The 23441-nt window shown below is 48.6% G+C and overlaps 1 protein-coding gene across 4 annotated transcripts in view; it reads right to left on the bottom strand.

The window, feature by feature from the left end:
* The window catches only part of FANCA (FA complementation group A), a 1007136-nt gene that overhangs the window by 225203 nt on the left and 758492 nt on the right, over window positions 1-23441 (bottom strand). For all 4 annotated transcript variants that reach the window (XM_085637706.1, XM_085637704.1, XM_085637705.1 and 1 more), the window contains exon 35: window positions 20427-20531. In XM_085637706.1, the coding sequence (XP_085493832.1) occupies window positions 20427-20531 (105 nt within the window). The remainder of the gene's footprint in view (window positions 1-20426; window positions 20532-23441) is intronic.

Here is a 23441-nt window from a genome sequence, read left to right as displayed (position 1 = left end):
TCAAGGCCTGCTATAGGAGTGGCTGATAGGTTACCATGTGTTCAATTTAAGGTTAGGTATAGGTATACTACACCTACGTAAGAGGTGGTTACACCAACTTACCCCAGCTGAGTGATCAGCCAGTTGTGTCAAATTTGTTAGGCCAGGCCAGGGGTGGCACAATACATGCTTCAGCCCCTGGTAGGCCTTAGATACACCAATGCCCTGGGTACCTAGTGTACACTGGTACAGGGGCTCACAGGGTGATCCACTTCCAATTGGTTATGCACCTAGGGTGCATAGTGTAAATTTAGTAGAGAGAACAGCAGGCTGGGGGTCTGATTGGCAGGCCCACAGCCTCAATATGTCAAAAACCAGTGAAGCAAAAAGCAAATATTTGGGGTGACCATAGGATAGCAGACCCTACTCTCCTACAATAACACACTCGTCATGGCCAGTCAAAGGCAACTAGGATTACTAAGGGCCTGGTGAAGACTAATCTTCATCAAAATGTGTGGGATCTAAGGTATGGGAGGAAATGCGTAGTTTAGCGGAAAGTTGCACCTCAAGCTAAACATGGTCCCCAATGCTCTCTGTATCAGATACTGGAGGGAACAACATTTTAGGCAATAAGTATTCTCGTGAGAGGCAAAAAGATCTGCCAGAGGAGTCCCCCACAGTTGGAAAATATCATGGAGCCTGGACACCTCAATGGCGTTCAATAGCATTGAGTGGCCTTGCTTGTTCATTTTGCTCCAAAGGTTGGGCTTCGGCCCTAACTTCTGTGGCTGGGTGCGATTGTTATACGAGACACCCAGTGCCAGGGTACATGTCAACAGGGCGGTATTGAGATCTTTCCAGCTGAGACGGGGGACTCGGCAGGGGTGCCCCTTGTCTCTGCTGTTGGTCGCCCTTGCATTGGAGCCGCTGGCGCACTGCATACGGAGGGACCCAGAGATTTGGGGTGTAGAGTCACCAGGGGGGTGGGAGGAGCAAATTTTGCTCTATGCTGATGATATCGCCCTCTACCTAGCAAGGCCGTATTACTCCATCGCCCGTGTACTACACATTTTTTTATCTCCGTTGCAGCTATTCGGGATATACCATCAACTGGTCTAAGTCGGTGATTTTTCCACTGTTGGGCCCCCCTCAGTGTTTCAGCACAATGTTCGGCCTCGGTGGTGTCAGAGGGCTTTAAGTATTTAGGTATCTATGTCACGCGGAATCCAAAGGAGTTCCTTGACAGGAATCTCGGGCCCCAAATAAGCCACCTTAGCGCGGATGTTGGTCATTGGCGCACTCTTCCGCTTTCACTTATGGGTAGGGCGGCTTTATTTCAAATGATTACACCCCATATCCGGTCCCTCCAACAGTTTTTAAATGGGTGGCCCAAGAAGTTAGAACGTTGCTGTGGCAGGGTGGTGCACCTAGAATAGCGCTGCACAAGCTACAGAAGGGAGTGTATGATGGTGGACTGGCAGACCCTGACATTCGTCTCTACTATTGGGCCTCGCAGCTCCAGGTCATCAATGACTGGGTATAGGCAGACATGGACGAACCAGCTTATAGATCAGATAGAACCGCCATGCCAGGACGCAATTGTGAGCCTCTTCTATACTCCCGATAGATATGAACAGAGTGGCTGGAGCACACCAAAGTGGTGGTTCAGTGTTGGAGAGAGGCCAATAAATTACTAGGCTGGGCGGGAAAGCTGACTGGTAAAACCCCGTTTTGGGTGGGTGATCCTCTGATGCAGGTAGCGGCCCTATCGGGTCTTCAAGGGTGCAGGCTGATAGGGGTTGAATACTTGGGTGACGTGTGGAAGAGAGAATCCCCCCTGACTTTTGAGAAACTCCAGCAGGAATATAACTTCCACCAAACCCAAAGATATAACCACCTGAGGCTAGGACATGTACTACGCGCCCACATTCACAGTGTCACCTCTATCCCAGAATGTTCCTCACTAGAGGACAGGTTGCTACTGGACCCCATCAAGGAAAAGCCGACCTCTACAGTCTATTGTAAACTGATAAACAATGTGCCTGATCCCCTGAGGGCCCTCCGAGACACATGGGAAAAAGACCTGGGACCCATAGATGAAGATGACTGGCAGGAAGCAATTCAGAGCCCGAGAGAAATAGCAGTCCGTTCTAGATTTAGATTACATCACACATACTACCCGAGGACCCACCTATACACATGGGGCAGGACCCCTACAGCGCTATGTGTGCGGAGATGCCAGGGCGAGGGAACCTTCATGCACATCTTGTGGGAATGCCCAGAGATAGCTAGATACTGGCAAAAAGTCACGGACATTATGTCCAGGATTGTGGGACGGTGGTTCCACTGGATGCGAAATGGTTGCTCCTGATGATAAAAGGTGACCTGGACTGGTTCAAATATGAGGGACTATGGTTAGCCTTGGCTGCAGGAATAGCAAAGAGAAACATCGCCAGGGGGTGGGGAGCGGCGCTACCTCCGACACTGGAGGCCAGCGCGCTGAAGAAATGGTCTACAAAAGCAGGGGATGTGCTAAGAAAAGGGGAAAAATATGGGCACCCTGGCAAAAGTACAGAGGGATGAGCTTAGGGGACTGAACGGTATTGGAGACCTCCACTGCCTGAAAGCACTCTGTAAATACACAATCGGTGAAGTACTGTACCTGCCTTCCTGTGAACTAATGGAAATGCTTATTGTAATATATGGTCTGTTGACCTATGTTAATAAAAAGATTAATAAAAAATAAAAAATATCATGGAGCACCTCTAGGTAAAGTCATCACTCTTGGTCTGCAAGATGAAGCCGACTGAGACTGACCCCTCGCACACTGAGCACTCCGGCTAAGTGGTTCACTACTAAGCAGATCTAATGGTCTTGATCTCAGGACCACAGCCGCAGAGCTTCTGGGCAGAGGAGTTGTGCCCCTTCTCCTCCTTGTTTGTTGATGAACCTCATCACAGTTGTGTTGTCCATCAAGATCTGAAAGGACTGACCACAAAGGGAAGGGTGTAAGGCCTTGAGTGCCAGATGTATGTATAAAAAGAAATGTATAAAAAGGCTTATAAAGCGCTCTAATGCCAAACGGCGTCTTGGCGCTGAGGTGTGAGAAGGCAATGAGGCAGGAAGGGCTGGGAACCTAGAGGACATTAAACAGCCTGGACCTCAAAGCTTTCATGAAAGAGAGAAGGTCTGGCTCCAGTCGAAGAGAGGCTGGGAGCCTGTTCCATAATTGAGAGGCACAGATGGAAAATGTGCGACTGCCCCATCTGGCACGTCTATATCTAGCGATGCACATAAGGCCAAGATTGGCCGAACGTAGATCACGACGGGGAACATAAGGTTTAAAAAGATTATGGCAGTAGGTAGAACCACCCCTATAATGTGCCTTATGGACAAGGCATAATGCCTTAAACTCAACTCTCTGTTGGACCGGGAGCCAGTGCAACGATCTCCTAGCAGAGGTAATGGAATGGCCCTTGGGGATTTGCAACAGGACTCGGACAGCAGCATTCTGAAGAGATTGCCAGTTTGCTGATCTGAAACTTGTCCATGCCCAAAAACATAGCGTTGCAATAGTCAAGTCTTGACATAAAAAGCGGCCATCACCGTCTTATGAAGAGCCGCAGGAATAAAAGGAAAGATCTTAGGGAGAGACTTGAGCAGGAGAAAACAAGCAGAAGTTATGCTGTTAACCTGCGCTGACATGTTCATCTTAGTGTCAAATATGACACCCAGGTTTCTAACCTTTACCACAGGGAGAGGGCAAAGTCCTGCCTCCGGTGGCCACCAGAGGTTGTTCCAGATTGGAGGCCCATTCCCGAATTCCATAAATTCGGTTTTCTCCGTGTTGATTTTCAAAAAGCTCAGCGACATCCAAGCCATAATATCTTTAAGACACAGGTGGAACCGTCCTGCAGTTAACTCAGGAGAATCTGCCAGCGAAATGACCAGTTGCGAGTCGTCCGCGTAAGAAACAAAGGAAAAGCCATGCTTCCTCACACCAGCCGCCAGGGGTCTCACAAAGAGATTAAACAAAGTAGGGGATAGAGCCGAACCCTGTGGGACGCCACAAGTCAGATTAAAATTATCTGATTTCAAGCCCTCCCAACTAAGAGATTGCTGTCTATCCTGCAGGAAATAAGAAAGAAGGGCCAGGGCTCGGTGCCTGATGCCTGCCTCCTTTAGTCACTGCACTAAAACCATATGGTTGACAGTATCAAAGGCAGCCGACAGATTGAGGAGAACTAAAATAGCTCTACCACCTCCGTCGACTGCCATACGGATTCCCTCCGCAGCAGCAATGAGAGCAGACTCGGTAGAATGATTGGAACGAAATCCATGCTGAGCCGGATCGAGTAGACAATTATGGTCTAGAAATTCAGCAAGCATGGTGTTCATATGCTTTTCCAAAATTTTGGCAACAAAAAGCAGACCCGAGATTGGTTGGTAATTTTTGAGCTCAGCAGGATCAAACGAAGCCTTCTTCAGAATTGGTCTAACACTTGCGGTCTTCCACACAATGGGATAGTTCCCTGACAACAGAACTTGATTAATTAGAGGCGTAAGAATGGAACTGATCTTATCTGCAACTGGATGCAAGATTGACGGGGGACAGGGGTCAGAGACAGATCCGGACTTAGTAGACTTTAACAGATCTGTTACAGCCTCAACCGTCAGGGAACCAACGCTAGAAAGACCATCGTGCCTAGTCACAGGTGACGAGCAAGGTTGGTGAAAGATGTCTTGACCAAAAGCTGGGATTGCAAGATTCGACAGCTCCTCATATATAGTTTGAACTTTGACATAGAAAAAGAAAGCCAGCTGGTCACAGAAACCCTGATCAGGGCTAAATGGACAGCCCTGCTGAGGTTTGGCCAGATAAGATACCGATTTGAAAAGTTCTTTAGTGGAGTTACCAACGGCCAGGATTTTCCTCGTAAAATAAGATGTCTTTGCTGCATTAATGGCCGCTTTATAGTTATAAAGGGCAAGATTATAAAGATCTTGGCTGGCCCTGGTATAGTCCTGTCTCCACCGGCACTCAAACCGTCTGCATTGGACTTTTAGAAGTTTGATATCAGGGCTATACCATGGGGCCCCCGCCGTTCGCCTATGAAGCGTGGCTGTCTGCAAAGGGGCAACAAGGTTAATTGCTGCGCTGACCCAGTCATTGAACTGTGCTGCGGCCACCTCATTATTTGCATCTAAAATAGGGGGGAAAAGATCAAGGGCGGCCACTAGATCAGTGCTAGTGATTTTAGACCACCGCCGGAACGCAACCTTAACTGGTTTATGAGGGGCGCTCATACCGGCAGACCTGGCCACGACCTCTAAAAAGATTGCTTTATGATCAGTCCATGGAAGCGGATCAGCCCTGCAGTACTTAATGTCTGGGTGATTCGAGAACAGTCCGTCGAGAGTATGGCCACCTTTGTGTGTTGGAGCAGTCACCAGCTGCTGAAGACCAAAGGCTGCCATAACACCACAGAGTCTGTTAGTATCAGAACAAATAGTAAATTCCAAATGGAAATTAAGGTCACCCAAAATGGAAAATGAGTCTGAATCCGTGCAGGATTCCATATATGTCATAGGAGCCAACGAAAAGGGAGCCCTAGGGCCAGGGGGTCGATAAATCAGCAGGCCCTGAAAAATCGTGACATCCTTCCACTTGATAACGAAATGAAGTGCTTCAGCATGAAGCTCTGTAACATTCATGGTCTGGACAGTGAAAATTTGCTTATAAACAATGGCGATACACCCACCTCTACTGCCCAAGCGATCCAATGACATGACAGCATAACCTGGGGGCAGAGCGACATTCCAATCAGGGGCGGAGGAAGCCTCCGCCCAGGTCTCAGTTAAGAAAACCATATCAGGATTATGTGCACTTAAGAGAATGTATCACCTGTAACTCCAACAGATTGATGTGCAATATCTGTTCTTTTGGAGACCATAGGCCGCTGATCTCCAATTACTCCAGTTGAGCTCCCCACACTAAAGTAGGGACATCTGGGACTACTGTTGCCATAGGATGAAGTGGGTGAAATCACTTCCCTTGAGTAATGTTAGTCCTCATTCTCCACCACTGCAAATCTGCTGAAGTGTCCCTGAAGATCTCGATGTCTCAGGTTGTGTTGGATCCCTAGCTATTGATGTATGACCTCTGGATGAACTTTTAAATATACGAAATGACCTTGAATGAATGAATTTGAGTTTTATACACCGCATAGCTACTCCTATAAGGAGTGTCCCAGCGTTAAGAGGTCAGAAGCAACTTGGGAATAGCAGACAAAGAGAAGAGACTATCTAAAAAAGCCAAGTCTTCAGATTTTTTCCGAAACTGAGGTTCTGTTGGAGATTGCCTCAGTTGCAGCAGAAGGGAGTTCCAGAGTTTAGATGCAAAAAAGCGAAAAGATCTTCCGCCAGAGCAAGCTTTCTTGGCTCTGGGAACCTGCACTAGCAGTGCCTCGAAAGACCTGAGGCACCTCCTAGGAGAATAAGAAGTAAGAGGATGCAGATAGGCCTACCCAATCTTCCTATGAATCCTATAACAGAAGCAAAGGACTTCGAAAGAGGTGCTTCTCCGCCGGGAGTTAGTGCATTTTATGAAGTACCATATACCTATAGATGCATGCTCAAGGAGTTTGAGCGAAATGCGAGTCAACAAATTTTGAACACGCTGAAGTCTCTTAATCCTAGCCTGAGAATCTCCCAGATATAAGGTGTTGCAGTAGTCCAGCCGATAAACCACTAAAGCTTGCATCACTGTCTTCTGGGGCGAGACAAGCAAAAGATTAATAAAAACATTTGAGAGATTTAATAATGCCAAAACACTTGCCAGCTAATTTGCCTTCCCACACTGTGATGGTTGTGTTGGAACCATTGCCAGAGGAGGCACCATTGGAGGGCCCTCATGTGCCAAGTGATTGAGTGACCAACAGAATACAGGAGGGTAGCAAACCAAGCAGAACTGTAATATCACTCTATCCTGAAACATTAGAATCATATCCTGAATATTTTGAACCCTCTGAGAAGGAAAGACTTGATGTGATGTCCAGTATTGCCCTTACAAACAGGATACCCAGGCACCAGATGAGATCTGGGCATGTTGATCGAAAAGCCTCAGTTGAACAACAACTCGGTGTGTCGCCTGCTAGTGGCAAGACACCATCATTGGAGAATGGACCTTAATAAGCCAGTCGTCCAGATAAGGGAATACCAGGATTCCTTGCCATCTGAGGTGAGCTGCAACCACTGCCATCACCTTTGTGAAGACTTAAGGAGTGGAAGTGAGACTAAATGGAAGGACCACATTCTGGCTTGGATCCGACTAGGAAGTGGAGATACTTCCTGAGTGACTGAAGGCTAGCAGGGGCCGGTCAAACAGTCATGCGCACTTTGCTTGTTCCCTACCAGGCTGTAATACACAGCCTGGTTGGTAACATGCTCAGGCTCCCATGGCCTGTCTGAGCACCAAACCACGGCTCTCAGACCAATCACAACGCTGTATTGCAGCGTTGTGATTGGCTCAGGGAAGCTTATATGCTTCCTGGACTGAAGCGGAGGAGAAGGCGGCCGTGAAAAGGTACTTTTTTTGTTCTCCACTCCCTCCCCCGTTGCCTGCCAGACACCACTGTAGGCTAGGGATGTGGAAGTAGGCATTCTTCAGGTTGACAGACACCATACAGTCTTCCGCTTCCTGAGTAAGCAGAAGCTGAGCCAGGGTCAGCAGTTTGAACTTTTCCATTTTCAGGAACTAGTTCAAAACCCCAAGTTCTAGGATCAGATGTAGCCCACTGTCCTTTCTGAGAATCTGGGAGTAGAGTACCGGGAGTAGCATCCCTGATCCCGTTACTGCTTAGGAACCAACTCCACAGCACACTTTGGGAGTAAGGATTGGATATCCTTTTGAAGAACACACAGATGATCTTGCAGGAGCACGACTGGTCGGGGAGAAACAGGAGGAGGTCTTTGTTAAAAGGGTAGACCATACCCTCTTTCCCCAATGTGCATGCCCAAAGGTCTAAAGTGATGGTCCTCAATGCTTGTGGAAAGGAGAATGACTGTCCTCCAAGAAGTTGAGTGTGTTCGGGTAAATTGGAACTAGGGCTGCTTCCTTGGGGTAGCTGGGGAAGAGGAAGAGGGATGAGGAGGTAGGACTTGTTGTCTGCCTTTGCCTCATCCTCTATATTGTTTGTAGAGGGGTTTGCTCATTGTTGTTTCTGTTGATTGATAATCTGCTGACAGTCCCAAAAGGAGAAGCCTCTGCTGAAGCCTCAAAACTTTTTAAATTGTCTGTAGTCCTTGGTTTGGGTCTGAAGACCAATGGACTTGGCCGCTGCAGTCTTCCTGTCTTTAAATCTCTCTATTGCAGAGTCTGCTTTAGCACCAAACAGAAGGTCCATAGGTGTGGCCTATACGTCCTGTGAAATACCTGAATTTTGCAACCGAGAATGGCGTCACATGGAGATGGATGTTTCCATGCCTCTTGCCACTGAATCAGCATTATTCTGGCCAGATTGAATAACCTGTTTCCCAGTATACCCACCACCCTCAATCAACTCTGTAAAATGGGTCTGAAGTTCATCCGATAGAGTGGGAATGAGTGCTTGTGCTGAGTCCAGTAAGGCATTAACATATCTGCCAAGGAGGCAAGCGTATTGATGGATTTCTGAGGCCTTCTCCCTGCTGAAACCACCTTCTTCACAAACTGCTTAATTTACTTTGATTCAAGGCAGTTAAGGTAGAGGGAAAAGATCCTGTGGTCACCATCGATGAACAAGAAGCCTGCATTAGTAGGCTCTCAGGAAATGGATGTACTGAAAGAAATCAAGATCTCTTAGAACTAGTGTATATTGCCTAGTGACTGTTCCTGAGATAGCAATATGAAAATGGTCCATATGACCAGTATGGGTTCTGACAGGGCTTCATTAAACAGATGTAAGGGGGCAGCTGTGTGGGAGAGTAATTGTAAGACCTCATTGAGGATGTTTGATTTTACTTCTGTTGATGGCAGCAGCAGACCCAGTATGTCCGCTGCCTTTCTTATTACGATATGGTAAAAGGTCACTTTTGGTGGTGGAATATCAGTAGGGTATTATAACTCCCATTCTCGGGTGGTATTAAGTTTGCTGGAATCCATTAAGCCTGCAAAATCCAGGACAAATATGATTTGCCCATGTCCGTAATCTTCAGCGCTAGTGTCATCTTGGTAATCTGTTTCCCCAAAGAAATATCTACCCTCCTCAATTGATCTTTGTGCTTACGTTCAGGATATATGAGGCATCACATGCAGATTTTCCTGTTGAAGTGGATATGGCGCAAGCGGAGTCAGAGATATCGGTTGTAGCTGTGAAGATGTTGACTGTGGCTCCGGGGGAGTTTGCTGTGATCCTGATGATGTCGTCTGCGGCGCCGGGCAGATGTTGGGGTCCGGCACCGAAGGTAAAGAGCACAGAACGACCAGTAGAGATGGTTGTGTACCCAGCACAACAACAGCTGATGCTGGATCCGGGTTCAGATTCATCCAAGACACCTGCAGCAATGCAGGAGCGGAGTGAAGAGCGCCAATTGGTAGGATGTCTGCAATCCTTTCAGCAAATAGGCCGTCAGGCCCATGGAGCCAGACGGTTCACCTGATGGGATCATGGCTCTGCTAAACATGCTGAACACCGCATTAAAAAACAAGGACGGATCCCAGGTGTTGGAAACTCTGGGTTCGATATACCTGGCTGGGGTCTTGGAGTCGGCCCTGCAGGTGGTATAGTGTCTGGAGCCGGCTGAGGGTCAGACAGTGCTACAGGCGCCAGATTCTCCGTTTGATCTTCTGCTGGTTCTTGATCCAATACGGGTCGAAGAGAAGTCAGAGGTCTTGGCAACTTACTTCTTGAGCGTTAACACGATTTGTGTTTCTTCTTCTTGAGCTTCTTTCTTGAAGATTTTGAAGAAACTGGTGACTCCGAGGACTTTTACCTTAGTTGCGATTTACAGCATCCAAGTCGTTCATCAGCGTCTTAGCAATGAACATCTTGGCTTCTCTTTCCTTGAGCACTTTGACAGGGAGCATTTTCTGGCAGGAATCACATCTGCCGTCGTCATGATCTGCACCTAGGCACCACAGACAAATATTGTGTGGGTCAATGATGGACATTTAGCCCTAACAGTCTCGACTTGGCTTGAACAACAACTGTTTGGGTGGCGACATTCCGAATAAAAACTGCATCTAAAATATTTTACATTGAAGGAATAGTCAAACAACGTTGACAACTCCTTAGGTGAATTGAGAGTTCCTGAATGAGTCGATGGTACAGAAAAAAAGGGAACTGACGTCATCACGCCGAAGGTGGTGCTTTATGGCTCCAGTGACGTCAAGAGGTGCTGCGTGCGGAGCTGAAGTACAGGTTACACACCTTACTGGAGAGGGTGAGCTATTGAACAGTTTCTGGATCCAGACTGATGCCTGGGATATTCAAAAAGGGAGAAATCTGCAGGTAGAAGTATCCATCAGAAATTGTCTGTTGAGCACTTTCCTGAATATGTTAATATGGAGAAGACCACATGAACATAAATGATATACTTTTCAGATACCTTAGGAAAACAGCATTCTTGGTTTGGATGGTCATGTACAGGTTACGCAAAATAGTGATTCGCAACTCAAAAAAGAAAGGGTCCAAGGATGAGAGAATAAGTGAACATCAGAGCAGGGAACACATGAAGACAAAGCAAGAAAGGGACGTAAGCAACAAATCTTCGAAGGCAGGATAACACAGATTGGTCATGCTATTTTCAGATAAAAAAGGGTGTAAGTCTCAGTCTGCCAGAGTGTGTCTGATGAGACACACCATTGACAATACATACAGGCATTAAGCAGAAACCAGACATCTGGTCAATGGAGGAAACGTGGGTTTGGAAAACCCTCACAGCCTGCTGCAGATGGATTGTTGAATGAACCACGAGAAAGGAACCTATGAATATTTAGAATAGCTGAAACAGAAGTGATCACATAAAGTTAGAAACTAGCTCTGCAGAGAACACTTGTTGAATTAAATGTAATAGTGCTCCAGCTTGCTGTGAGACAAAAAGCAGAGAAAACATAGTAGCCATGTTTCTTAGGCAAATAGATGAAAATGGATACACTGTCCCAAAATGAGCAACTATCTAGGACGGGATAAAGAGAGTACAAAAAGTTGAAGTATAGGCCAAAAAAACGAGCAAGAAAAATGCTAGTAAACTCCATTCAACATTATGAAGAAAAGGTTTCAGTCATGCTGTCTCACGTGCCACGAACTAATGAATCACCAAGAAGGCAGATTGGTAACCAAGACAAGAGGAGAGGTTGTAAGGAGCACAGTGGGAAGAAGATAGCTCCAGTAAACAAACAGAAGAGCACAAGCAGCAAGTCACAAAGAAAAGTGGGGAATCTTTAGGAAGATTATGCATCCACCACCGGTATTATTATTGGAGGGAACACATTTTTCTCCTTACATCTTCCCACAAATTTCTAAAGTAATACCTTCCTCGGAGGAGCCATGGCAACGTACCAGTCAGTCACTGCTAATGGCTTGAGGATGTATCTTCCCACCTCTTCTGTTTCTGAGGAGATTTCCCCGGAGGCTAGTGAGAGTTAGAGGTTTCAGCACAGAGAGGCTTAGCTATCAAAAGCTTAGTTTCCCCTCTCTTTTACTGCTTTTGTGTGTATAATAGTGTAGGAGAGTAGGATCTGCTTCTTATAGTTACCCCCCACTTTTGCTGATGTTTCACTGTTTTCGACTTAGTCTGGCTGGGATCCTGCTATCCAGGACCCCAGCCTAGCTGCTTTCTCTTCTAAATTGATTGCATGTACTTTAGGTACACTCCAGATTGGATTCTGTATATATATATGGTATATATATATGGTATACTATGTACCCAGGGCATAGGTACCCCAGAGGCCTCCCAGGGGCTGCAGCATGTATTATGCCACCCCTGAGAGACTATTCAAAATGACACCACAGGTCTGCTACAGCAGCCTGTGTAAGGTGGTGCATGCACCCCTTACTTAGATATAGGTTCTCTATATCTATCCTATATCACTGCACATATAAATCTATCAGTCACCCCTATGGCAGGCCTTATCAAGCCCGAAGGCAGGGTGCTGGGTTTTATGTTGAGAGGGTGCACCCGCATGAGCACAGCCCCTCTGCAGCCTTCAAAACCTATTTTCCGGGGTTGTTTGTGATGCAGCCAACCATATATAAGTAAGTGCATTATAACCTTGCGGTAAATGCTAACTTTAAAACGGCTGCATGGAAACATGTCGTGTTTGGTGTCAAACACCTTGGAATCGTATGATTCCACTCTCCTAGAGGGACAAATGTAACATACTGGGCTACCCGGTACCAGCTTTCTCGACCTCGGCATCACCAAATGGATGTTTCCAGCCACAGACACAAGTCTTCCCTCCTGCTGCTGAGCCAAGCTCGAGCAGGGGAAGGCTTGACAATAGGTTTCCTGTCACAGGGAGGTGTGACCACCTCCCAGACAGGATTTAGTGTATTGGGGCTGGGTGGGTGCACTCTGAGTGCTTTGATGTCTGCACTGGGGGCACATTTGGTGTCCCTGTGCATAGTGCAGCTCAAACCGGTTGCAGGAGCCATTTGCTCCTGCTCTAGCGCGAAACTGGACAAAGGACATGGGTGTAGCCACCCCTCTGTCCTGACCCTCCTATAGGTGGGTCCCCAGAGTTTGTCCCACCCCTTCCTTGGGTATAAAGAAGGAACCCCTGACTACAAGACTTTCGATTTTACCAGGACTAAACTCTTCTACAGAAACCAAGTCCTTCGACGATCTGCACGACACTGGATGACTGAAGAATCTCCCTTGGAGTAAAGGAGTTACTCCCCTGCAAGGCAGGCACCTAAAACGCACCTGACCGGTTTGCATCTTCCGAGCTCTGAGGTTGATCTGCGCCCTCAGCTATTCTGAGGCCTGTATCCCTCGTGGGGACCATGCAACCCGAACCCCTGTGCACCGCATACATTTGCAGCAGCATATGCCTTTTGGCGACCCCTCAGGCTGTGCTTTGGGCTACTTGTAGTCCTGACCCCGAGCAGTAATTGCACCGAATATTTCCGGCCTACACTCCACGAGTGTTCCGTGGGCTGGTATTTCGTAATTCAGCTCGAGGTCCCTTCGCGATCCCTGCTCCATTGGCCTGTGGGTCCCTCTGATGGTAACTTTGACTTTCCGTGGGCTTTCCTGGTTGCTCCAGACGTGGCCTGACTCTCCATAGCTTGGAGAGTCCCCAGGACCTTGCTGGTCCTCACCGAAGCATCTTTCCTCTGCCCGGGTGGGTTGGAGTTGCCAAGGCTTGTTGGTGTTCAATCCGGACGCTGACCCCCCAGCACTCTACATCCTTCGTCGGACAGCTCACCTCCGGACCTTGGTCGTCGTCGACGTCTCCAGGTCCCCATGGCTGCAGAGTCAAGCTTCACCTCATCTCACCTGAAACACCCGACATCGGTGGGCATTCGTCTATCGAGCCCCTGGTCACTGTGCAGTGATCCAGACTCTGTCCCCTCTGCTTTCAGGTTCTGCTCATCTCCGATCCAGGCTTGGATCACACCGGACACTTTTCATCTTCCCGGCAGCAGCACTTTTCCACATCACGTGGTGGTTTGGTCTGCCCCTGGAGCCCACTGTGTATTGTGCTATTTACTGTCGTTCTAGTGATTTAATATTGTGTGCTTTGTTCTCTAATCTCATAAAGAGGTTAGTAGAGAGTGGTTAGTAATAAATACATATATTTGATATATTCCTTGTGTGGTTCTCCTTTCAGTTGGTCATTCAGGAGGTTATAATCTGGTAAACCAAGCTGCTTTACATTCCTTCGAGACTTAGCCTGAAGGCTGCTCTCCATAGCTACCACTAGGATAGCTTTCAATAAAGGTTGTCTTTAACCTAATCATCAATAAGGGTTGTTTGGACTGGTACAAGGTGCCCACTTTAATTAGTGGTCAGCATATACCAGGCCAACTTCTCACAAATAGCTCAATCATCAAAATTTGCAGCGTCATTTTGTACCTACAGACAATATTACCAATGTTATGTGGAACCAAAATTGCCATTGTTTTTCTGCAAAAACAACATTTTAAATCTGGAAATCTTTTGAGAAGACGAACAAGTTACTTACCTTCGGTAACAATATATCTGTAAGAGACATAGATTAGTTATGGATTCCTCACCTTAGAGTTACCCCCAGGCATCAGACTGGATCCGGAGAATTTTTCTTCAACAGTACACCTGCGAATCGGTAGGTGGCGTCGGTCGACTCCGCGTTCATCATTGGTGTAGTGGTCGCCGGAATGACGTCGCGGTATCTACTTAAGACGACTCCCCTGCGCGCTGACGTCAGTTCTTTACACGACATTCCATGCCAGAAGAGCAGAGCCATGCAAGACTCTGACCACTGGTGCACAAAATTAGGGCCTTGTAGGGACGTCCCTTACCCTAGAAGTCAGTTCGCAGAACGGGGAGGATGGGAGGGGCAGTGAGGAATCCATAACTAATCTATGTCTCTTACAGATATATTGTTACCAAAAGTAAGTAACTTGTTCATCTGAAAGAGACAATTAGTTATGGATTCCTCACCTTAGAATAGATACCTCAGCAATACCAACCCTGGAGGTGGGTCTGCGAACCAAGTTCACACCAGAAAGTCCTGGAGAACTGAACGGCCAAAGAAGCTGTCTCTCCGGACTTCGCTGTCCAGGCAGTGGTGTTTGGTAAACGTGTGCAAAGAAGCCCACGTAGCTGCCTGGCAGATGTCATGTAGGGGGACTCCATGTCCCAAAGCAGTGGTGGCTGCCGTCGCCCTGGTGGAATGGGCACGCAACCCCCTGGAGGTTCCTTTTTCGCTAAGGAGTATCAGATTTTGATGCAAAGAACGACCCATCGAGAGATGGTTCGTTTCTTCACGGCCCGACATTTCTTGGCGCCCACATACCCAACAAGGAGCTGGTCATCCACCCGGAATAATTTTGTGCGACCAAGATCGAAGGAAAGCGCACCTTTTGGATCCAGACGGTGGAGCCTCCCCTCCTCTTTAGAAGGATGCGGGGGCGGGAAGAAGGTGGGCAAAGCGATGGTCTGTCCAATGTGGAAAGAGGTAACCACTTTGGGAAGGAAAGAAGGCCTAGCACGAAGGACAACTTTGTCTGGATGAACAGCCAGGAAAGGAGATTTTGAAGAAAGGGCCTGAAGCTCACTCACCCTGCGAGCAGAGGTAATGGCGACCAGAAAGGCAGTTTTAAGTGTCAAAAGTCTGAGAGGACAGTCATGTAGCGGCTCGAAAGGAGCGCACATAAGATAGGTTAGAATCAGGTTCAAGTCGCACTGAGGCATTACGAAGGGGATTGGAGGATACAAGTGAGTAATGCCCTTAAGGAAGCGATTTACAATAGGGGACTTGAAAAGAGAAGGCTGGTCAGGAAGCCGGAGAAAGGCCGAAATGGCCGAAAGACAGCCTTTTAGAGTGCCCAGAGCAGAGCCGTGCTGGGCCAAAGAAAGAATGAAGAGGAGAACCTCTGAAAGGGGAGAAGAAAGGGGATCTACAGCCTTTGCTGTGCACCATGCCACAAACATCTACAGGCATTCACCGTTTTGGTGGTGGGACGCCTGGCTGCGTAGATAACATTACAGACTTCGGGAGGAAGGTCAAAAGCTGTCAACTGTTGCCGCTCAATCTCCATGCAAGAAGGTGGAGGCTGGACAGGTTCGGGTGGAGGACCGTTCCCTGCTGCTGCGACAGAAGATCCTCCCGAAGGGGCATTATGATCGGAGGAACGATGGCCATGTGCAAGAGCTCGGGATACCAGACTCTTCGTGCCCAGTCCGGGGTCACAAGAATGACTTAGGGTATAAGTGGTATAGGCGGAAAGGCGTATAGAAGACCGCAACTCCACTCGCGACGAAAAGTGTCGCCAAGCGAGTGCTGCCTTGGGAATTCCCACGCGCAGAACTGCTGAAATTGCGCATTCTCTTTGGCGGCGAATAGATCTAACCAAGGCTCTCCACACTGATAAAAAAGACCTTGCACCACCCCGAGTGAAGACACCATTCATGATCCATCATGCACTGGCTGCTGAGTTCGTCCGAGTTCGTCCGCTCTGGCGTTCAGAGAACCTGCCAGGTGTTGAACCACCAGGAACATGCCCTGATGTTCCAGCCACTTCCAGAGACATAGTGCCTCCACACATAGGGTCCATGACCCCACCCCGCCCTATTTGTTGCAGTTCCACATGGCAGTGGTGTTGTCCGTGAACAACTGCACTACTCTCCCTTTGACAGAAGGAAGGAAGGCCTTCAGTGCAAGACAGATCCCCTGAAGCTACAGAAGGTTGATGTGGAGCCCGAATTCCACCGGAGATCAGAGGCCTCCGATCTCAGCCTCTCCCATGTGGCCGCCCCACCCCAGAAGTGTTTCATCTGTCACCACTGTGAACTCTGTTTGGGGAAGGGAAAAGGGATCTGCCGTTGACCCAATCCTGGTTTGTCAGCCATCACTGCAATTGGTGTGCAGTGCCCTCTGAGAGCTGGAAGCAATCAGAAAGATTCCCCATATGCTGTGCCCACTGGAACTTCATGTCCCACTGCAGAGCCCACATTTGCCATCTGGCATAGTCCACCAGCAGGATGCAAGAGGCCATGAGGCCCAGTAGCCTCAGGGTCATTCTGCCCGAAACCCGGGATAGAGGCTGAAAGATCGGAATCATAGCCCGAATATCCCAGACACCCTTCTCGGGAGGATAAGCCCGAAACTGCGCTGTGTCCAGAACCGGTCCGATGAAAAGGAGCTTCTGAGAGGGGATCAGGTGTGACTTCGGCACGTTGATGGTGAACCCCAGCAAATGCAGGAGGTCGGCCGTAGTCTGGAGGTGGGAGACGACAGCCTGGGGCGAGTACGCCTTCAACAGCCAGTCGTCGAGATAGGGGAAGACTGGAACCCCTGATCTGCGCAGATAAGCTGCGACCACCGCAATCACTTTCGTAAACACCAGAGGGGTGCTGGTAAGGACAAATGGGAGCACGGTAAACTGAAAGTGCTCTTGGCCTACCGTGAACCGCAGGTAACGCTGATGGCCCGGCAGGACGGGGATGTGAAAATAAGCGTCTTGCAAGTCCAACGCTACCATCCAGGGTCGAGGGCAGACAGGACCTGAGCCAGTGTCAACATTTTGAACTTATCCTACCGGAGGAAACGGTTGACTTCCTGAGATCCAAGATAGGACACAGGCCCTTGCTCTTCTTGGGCACCAGAAAGTAGTGGGAATAGCAACCACACCCTACTTCTGGGACAGGAACTCGCTCGATGGCTCCCTTAGCCAAGAGAGCCGTAACTTCCTGTTGGAGAAGGGCCATGTGATCCTCCAACATGCGATGACATTTAGGTGGCATGGATGGAGGGGCAGTCTCGAAGTGAAGGGAGTAGCCCCTTCGGACTATCTGCAAAACCCACCGTTCCGACGTGATGGTGAGCCAGTGGGGGAGGAGATGGCGAATGCTGCCGCCCACTGGCGAATGGTGGCCCTGAAAGATCAGACTAGGAGGGCTTGGAGGCTGCTGCAGAGGGGGCGCTGGTGGACTGGCCCGCCCGCTGGCCCCAAGACCCACAACGGTGGGTCCCACGTCCCCAGCCATGCAGAGGTTGGACAGCATGTGCAGGCATGTGGCTCTGGACGGAACGTGGCAGGGCACCCCTTCCGTAGGGGCGAAAAGCAGACTACGCAGGGCGAGAGATGGAAGCGAGGCCCAAGGACCTGACCGTAGCACTGGAGTCCTCAAAATGCTCGAGCACGTTGTCTGCTTTGTCGCCAAACAAGCGATGGCCATCAAAGGGCATGTCCAAAAGAGTAGCTTGGACATCGCCCGAAAAGCCAGTGGACCTCAGCCAGGCCTAGCGTCGTAGGGCTACTGACGTTGAAATCGTCCTGCCTAGCGAGTCGGCGGTGTCCAGCCCACACATATGGCGAACTTCGCTGCGTCTCTCTCTTCAGACACTGCACAAGAGAGCACGGCCCGGGCCTCCCCTCTGCACTGAGGCAGCCCCTGCGCGACTGAGTCCCACACAGAATGGGAGTAACTGCCCAAGAGACATGCGATGTTCACCGACCGCAGTCCTAAGCTGGAGGAAGAAAACATTTTCTCCCCAAGATGGTCCAGCTTCTTGGATTGCCTATCGGGTGGTGCGGTAGAGAATGCGTCCTTAGAAGTGAAGGCCTGGACCACCAAGCTCTCAGGGGTGGGGTGTTGGGAGAGGAAAATAGGGTCGCCTGGGGTCGGGCGGTGGCATCGGGCAATCATCCTATCCACAGGAGCCCCTGTGTTGGGCTTGGATCAGGTGCCCAAAAGGATGTCCATGAGGGCCTCATTGAACAGCAGCAGGGGCTCTGAAGAGGCCGCTGCCGGTTGAAGCCTCTCAGTCAGGAGGTTAGTCCGGACGGCCACCGTAGGAAGCTCGAGGTTTAGGGCCTCAGCCGCCCTACACAACACCACTGCGTATGACGCACCCTCCTCTGTAGCCACGGTAGGGGGAGAAAGCATGCCAAGGTCTGTGGAAGTGTCCAGACCACTGGCCTCACCCAACTCCTCTCTCCAGTCCGGTTCTTCCAACTGGTCTGCCAGAGGGTCCACAGACCCCTCCCAGTCCTCCTCACCCTCCTCTGGTAGCCACTCACGGCGATAGGGAACACCAGGGGAGAACGGGTACAAAAATACTGGTCGGCGCTGGTCCCAATGTCGGGCAGTATCGGTTTGGCTCCGTGTCCACGTTGAAGGGGAGGTCGGGGTCGACGTCGATTGGGGACACAACCTGCGTCGGAGGGGGCGGAGGTGTCGCCACTGGATTTGGCGCCGCAGGAGGTGTTATAAGGTTGACCGGCGCCGATCTGGATCCTGGCCTGGATCCCTGGGGGCCCTGTGGTGCTGGAGCCGAAGGCCTAGAACCTCCAGCCGAATCCTCGGGCCCGAAGGCACACCGGTGGAGTCGGGCTGCCCAAAAATAGAATGGAGGGCTTCGTAAAAGCTACGAAGTTGGGCAGGGGTCTCTCTGGCTCCTGGAAAGGAAGGGAGGCTTGGAATCGACCCAACAGGCTCCACAGGCAGAGCCAGGCGACTACCTTATGCAGCCCAGGTCGCGTCAGCTGACTGACGGAGAGAACGCAAAGAGCAACTGTACTTCTTCACCTTCTTTTTGTGCTTCGACTTACCCGAGGATGAAGACTTCGATGAGGAATGGGGGTGATGGCTCTGCGACAGATCCTGCGACCTGCCTCTCGACAAGGACCTCGAGCGGCGCAGAGCTGACTGCCGGGCTTCCAGAAGCTTTCGGGACCGCTCTCGCAAAGACTTCGGGGCCATGGCCTGGCAGTCGGAGCACGACTTCAGGTCGTGGTCGCGCTCCAGGCACCAGAGGCACACAAGATGGGGGTCTGTCACCGACATCAGCTTGTTGCAGGAGCCACAAGGCTTGAAGCCGGTATGCCGAGATGACATCCCTGTGCACCAGGAGTCGTAACGAGACAAAAAGACGATGACAAAAAGTCGCAAAAACGGAGTCAAAAAATGATTCGGGGTACCGCTCTCTCCAGATCTGCGCTGGTTGGCGGGGTAAAAGAAAGAGCGGACGTCAGCCTGCAGGGGGGCGTCTAAGTAGATACTGCGACTTCATTCCGGCGACCACGATGCCAATGACGAACGCGGAGTCGACTGACGCCACCTACTGACGCGCAGGGGTACTGCTGAAGAAAAATTCTCTGGATCCAGTCAGACGCCTGGGGGTAATTCTAAGGTGAGGAATCCATAACTAATTGTCTCCTTCAGATATTCTGCGCAGGAATATTGAGCAAAAATTACCAAAGAACAACAATAGGAGCGTCTTATCTGGTAGAGACAATATCTAGCTGCAGATTCCTTACCTTTGAATTTCCCAAGGCATCAGACTGGATCTGGAAGATTTTTCGTGAGCAGTAGCCCGGCACGCCGGTCAGCTCCGCGTGTAGTCGTCCGCGCCAAAAGTCATGTCCGCGTCACCTATATAGGCACCACCTCGGCGCGCTGATGTCAGTTTTTTACTTTCTGCACCAGCCAGTGCTGATCTGAGAGAAGAGACACCCCTCTGCCAGTTTTTGAGAGGATTTTTGCAGTGTTCTATCGAATGTTAGCACGCAGGGAACACCTTATAAGGTCTGCAATGTCATATTAGGCATTATATAGAAAGGTTTCAGGATCCAGTCTGGTGCCTGTGGAATCACTGAAAACATGAGGAATCTGCAGGAAGATGCACAAATATCTCAAAAGTACAAGTTCAGAGGGTTGCACGGTGTATTGACCCAAATCAATGAACATAACATTTCAGCATTAAATGTGACTGCCAAAAAAATAAAAAATATATAATAAAGGATCGTACTTACAGCTGCTGAGTTTATGAGAATAGGACACTTGTCTTGACAGACCGACACAGCAGAATCAACAACTTCGGCTGGGTCTTCACATACCAAACTGGCACTCAGCAAGCCCTGTGGGAGGATGTGGGATAAAAGCTATAAATTATTACTGTTCATTTCAGAAAAGAATAATACCTAAATTCTGTGACAACATGGGAAGGCGTGTGGTCAACTCCTAACGCTAAGACCCAGATGGGCTGCAAGATGGGTTTCAAAAAGAAGGATGGACTTGCACAAAATATCAGCACCTTTTATAGGGGGAAGGTAAGCTGCTTCAATTAGCCAGTTAATGGAGTCTCCCTCCATATTTATAAAAGGTTGAAAGTTATCAAGATTTTAAGCCAAGATAGACTGTGAAGTGGTCAGCTGATGGTATGCAGCACTGAAGATGTAAGCTAATAAACCGGTTGTGCCCCTCGTACATGTAGCATGTGCGTGAACTGGCCAACAGTAATATCTGGCAAGATGTGTTTGGAAGTGAACCCACAAGAGGAAACAGAAATATGATATGGGCTAGCATCATCCACAAAAGAAACATATAGTGTCCACATCACGCTTTCTCCCTCTTCTGTACCACTCACCAAAAACCCATATTGGTTAAGGAGCAAAAATGTAAAAACTCAAAATAAGAATCAGAATAAAACAGTAGGACCACAAAGCAAATAAGTTAAAGCATGGCCAAAGTTGACTGCTGGAATGCAGAGTGTCCAATAAGAGTTACTAGAGGTGCCTAAGCAATACGGAACCTCTAGTCATGTTACCCACAAATTACTGGGGTCACACCCAGTAGATCCACTCTGCCCCTAGAGGTAACTGTGACATTTTCAAATAAAAGGAAAACTGGCAGGTGTCGTTCACCACTGCCCTGCTGAGTTATGCTCCAGTAGGCAGGAGTGTTAGGAGTCAGGCAAACCCTGTCAGACAACCTCTCATCTGCAGGTGATAAATATAGAGCCCCGCCCGGTTCCCCAAATTCAATATGCACATTCAATGGCTAGTATTTCCCACTATATGATTATACATTATTTGTCAGCAAATCATATACATCACAATGATTGAAAGAATTATATACAGCCGAGTAATAAATATACAAATTAGATCAAAGGATGGATAAGGCCCACCAAATTGAATCACCTATCCCTATTCCTATTAGTTTGGAACATGCCTAAATTATAGCCAGTCGTCTAACAGCACGGTTGTATGAATTCTTCATAATATCCCAATTCATGTAATGCCTCCTTGCTTACTTTATTGAGCCATCAGGTCTTAAGTAAGAACAACGTATACCAGCATCCACTCCAGTAAGAAGTCTATGTGCCCCACCCTGCCTCCCTTCACCGGTATGTAATATTTTTTCTTAAGCATGGTGTTTTATAGAGGGAGGAGGACTTGGATCCTGCTCAGCTATTTTAACATTACAGAGGATAATGAGCAATGCATTTGTTCAAAATAAAAGTTAAACATGGAAATTTCCTGCTACTTTTCTTCCTTCTCCCTACAAGAAGAAACACAGTAACACACAAGGCCATCTCTCCCTGCTCCCATATTTCCTCTGCCTCGTTTATGAACTGTGAGTGCACCAGAGAATCAACATTTCCCTTCTCTGCTGAATTAATGCGAATTTAAGTTAAAAAAAAATCTAGCATTAAGCACACATTGGCTGAACTATTAAAGAAAATTAGCCCTATGAAAGAAAGCCTCTGCGATGGAGTGAAGTGTGACTTTTCGGCACTGATAGTAAAGCCTAAGTAGTCGAGGAGTATACAAAAAATTGATAGCTGGAATGCTTGAGCTAATCTCAGCCACTGGTAATTACTTGGGCTGCATCCCCGTCCATCTTTATTTTGCATACCATGTCCCCTCAGTTTGGACACAGCCATACGCAAATCAGTCCTGACCCTGTTCCAATGGGAACAGTCTAGTCTGAACGGCCAAGCCAGGTCCTCACAAGGACCGAGTTGTTTGCTGCGGTACAGGCATGGAAGGGTGGTGTTGTCCGTAAGCTAGCCCCCTTGGATAGCCTCTGAATGTTCTGTATTGGTGGGTAAATTGCTTAGATTGAGTCAAAAGCCCCCTAAGATAGTTCTGTGGTGCAACTATCCTTGATTCTTTCAAGTGCCAAATCAGTCTTTTCTCCAAGAAACCTGGATTCATCAAAGGGCATCTCCTTTAAAGACGCTTGTCCACCTCCAAAAAGCTCGGGTGACCGCATCAAGGCATGCCTCTTGAGCACGACAATGGTGCCAATAGCTCTGCTGATGCCGTCTGTAGTGTCCAGACAAGCTGTCATTACATATCTATCTGTATCCTAACCATGATGTGTAGTCTGGGCTAGCAATGCCCTGGGGTCTTCAGGAACTGCCCACTAGATATTTTTGGCAATGTCCAAGTTGAAGACTGGCAGAAAAAAACGATCTCTTTTTGAAAGCATCAATCCTTTTAGATTACCTGTCCAGTGAGTTGGTCCGAAAGGAAGTTGGATTATTCTTATTTATTGAGGCATCGACAAGGGAGCTTAGTTAGAAAGTCCGGGTCTATGAGGGCTGGCTTATGTCACTTTAGCACAGGTCGACTGACTAGCGGGACCAAGGCCTAGGCCATGTATGTCGGGAAGGCATCAGTAAGGGCTTCATTAAATGGTGGTAAATGCTCAGATGAAGCTGGCCTTGGTTGAAGAATCCCAGACAATATATTTGTTTTTGTCTCTGCAATGGCCAACTGCAATTCTAGTACTTCAGCTGCCCTCTGCAAAACCACTGCAAACGATGCAATTTCCTCTATTGGTGCCCAAGTGGAGAGTCTAGTTCCATTTCAGATTTATCCAGGTCACTGACATTTTGTAAGAAAAAATTCTCAGTATAATGAGAATAGAGGAACCTGTCCCCTTCCTCAGCATTGTCAGTATCTTAAGGGCACATTATTGCACTGGGTCTGAGTCAGAAACAAAATCAGCATGAATTCTCTGCTGGTACCGGTGTCAGG

The sequence above is a fragment of the Triturus cristatus genome, chromosome 12, assembly GCF_964204655.1.
Source record: "Triturus cristatus chromosome 12, aTriCri1.1, whole genome shotgun sequence".
In the NCBI taxonomy this organism is placed as follows: domain Eukaryota; kingdom Metazoa; phylum Chordata; class Amphibia; order Caudata; family Salamandridae; genus Triturus; species Triturus cristatus.
The sequence above is the reverse complement of the archived record's forward strand: the minus strand, read 5'-3'. Positions and strand labels throughout refer to the sequence as shown.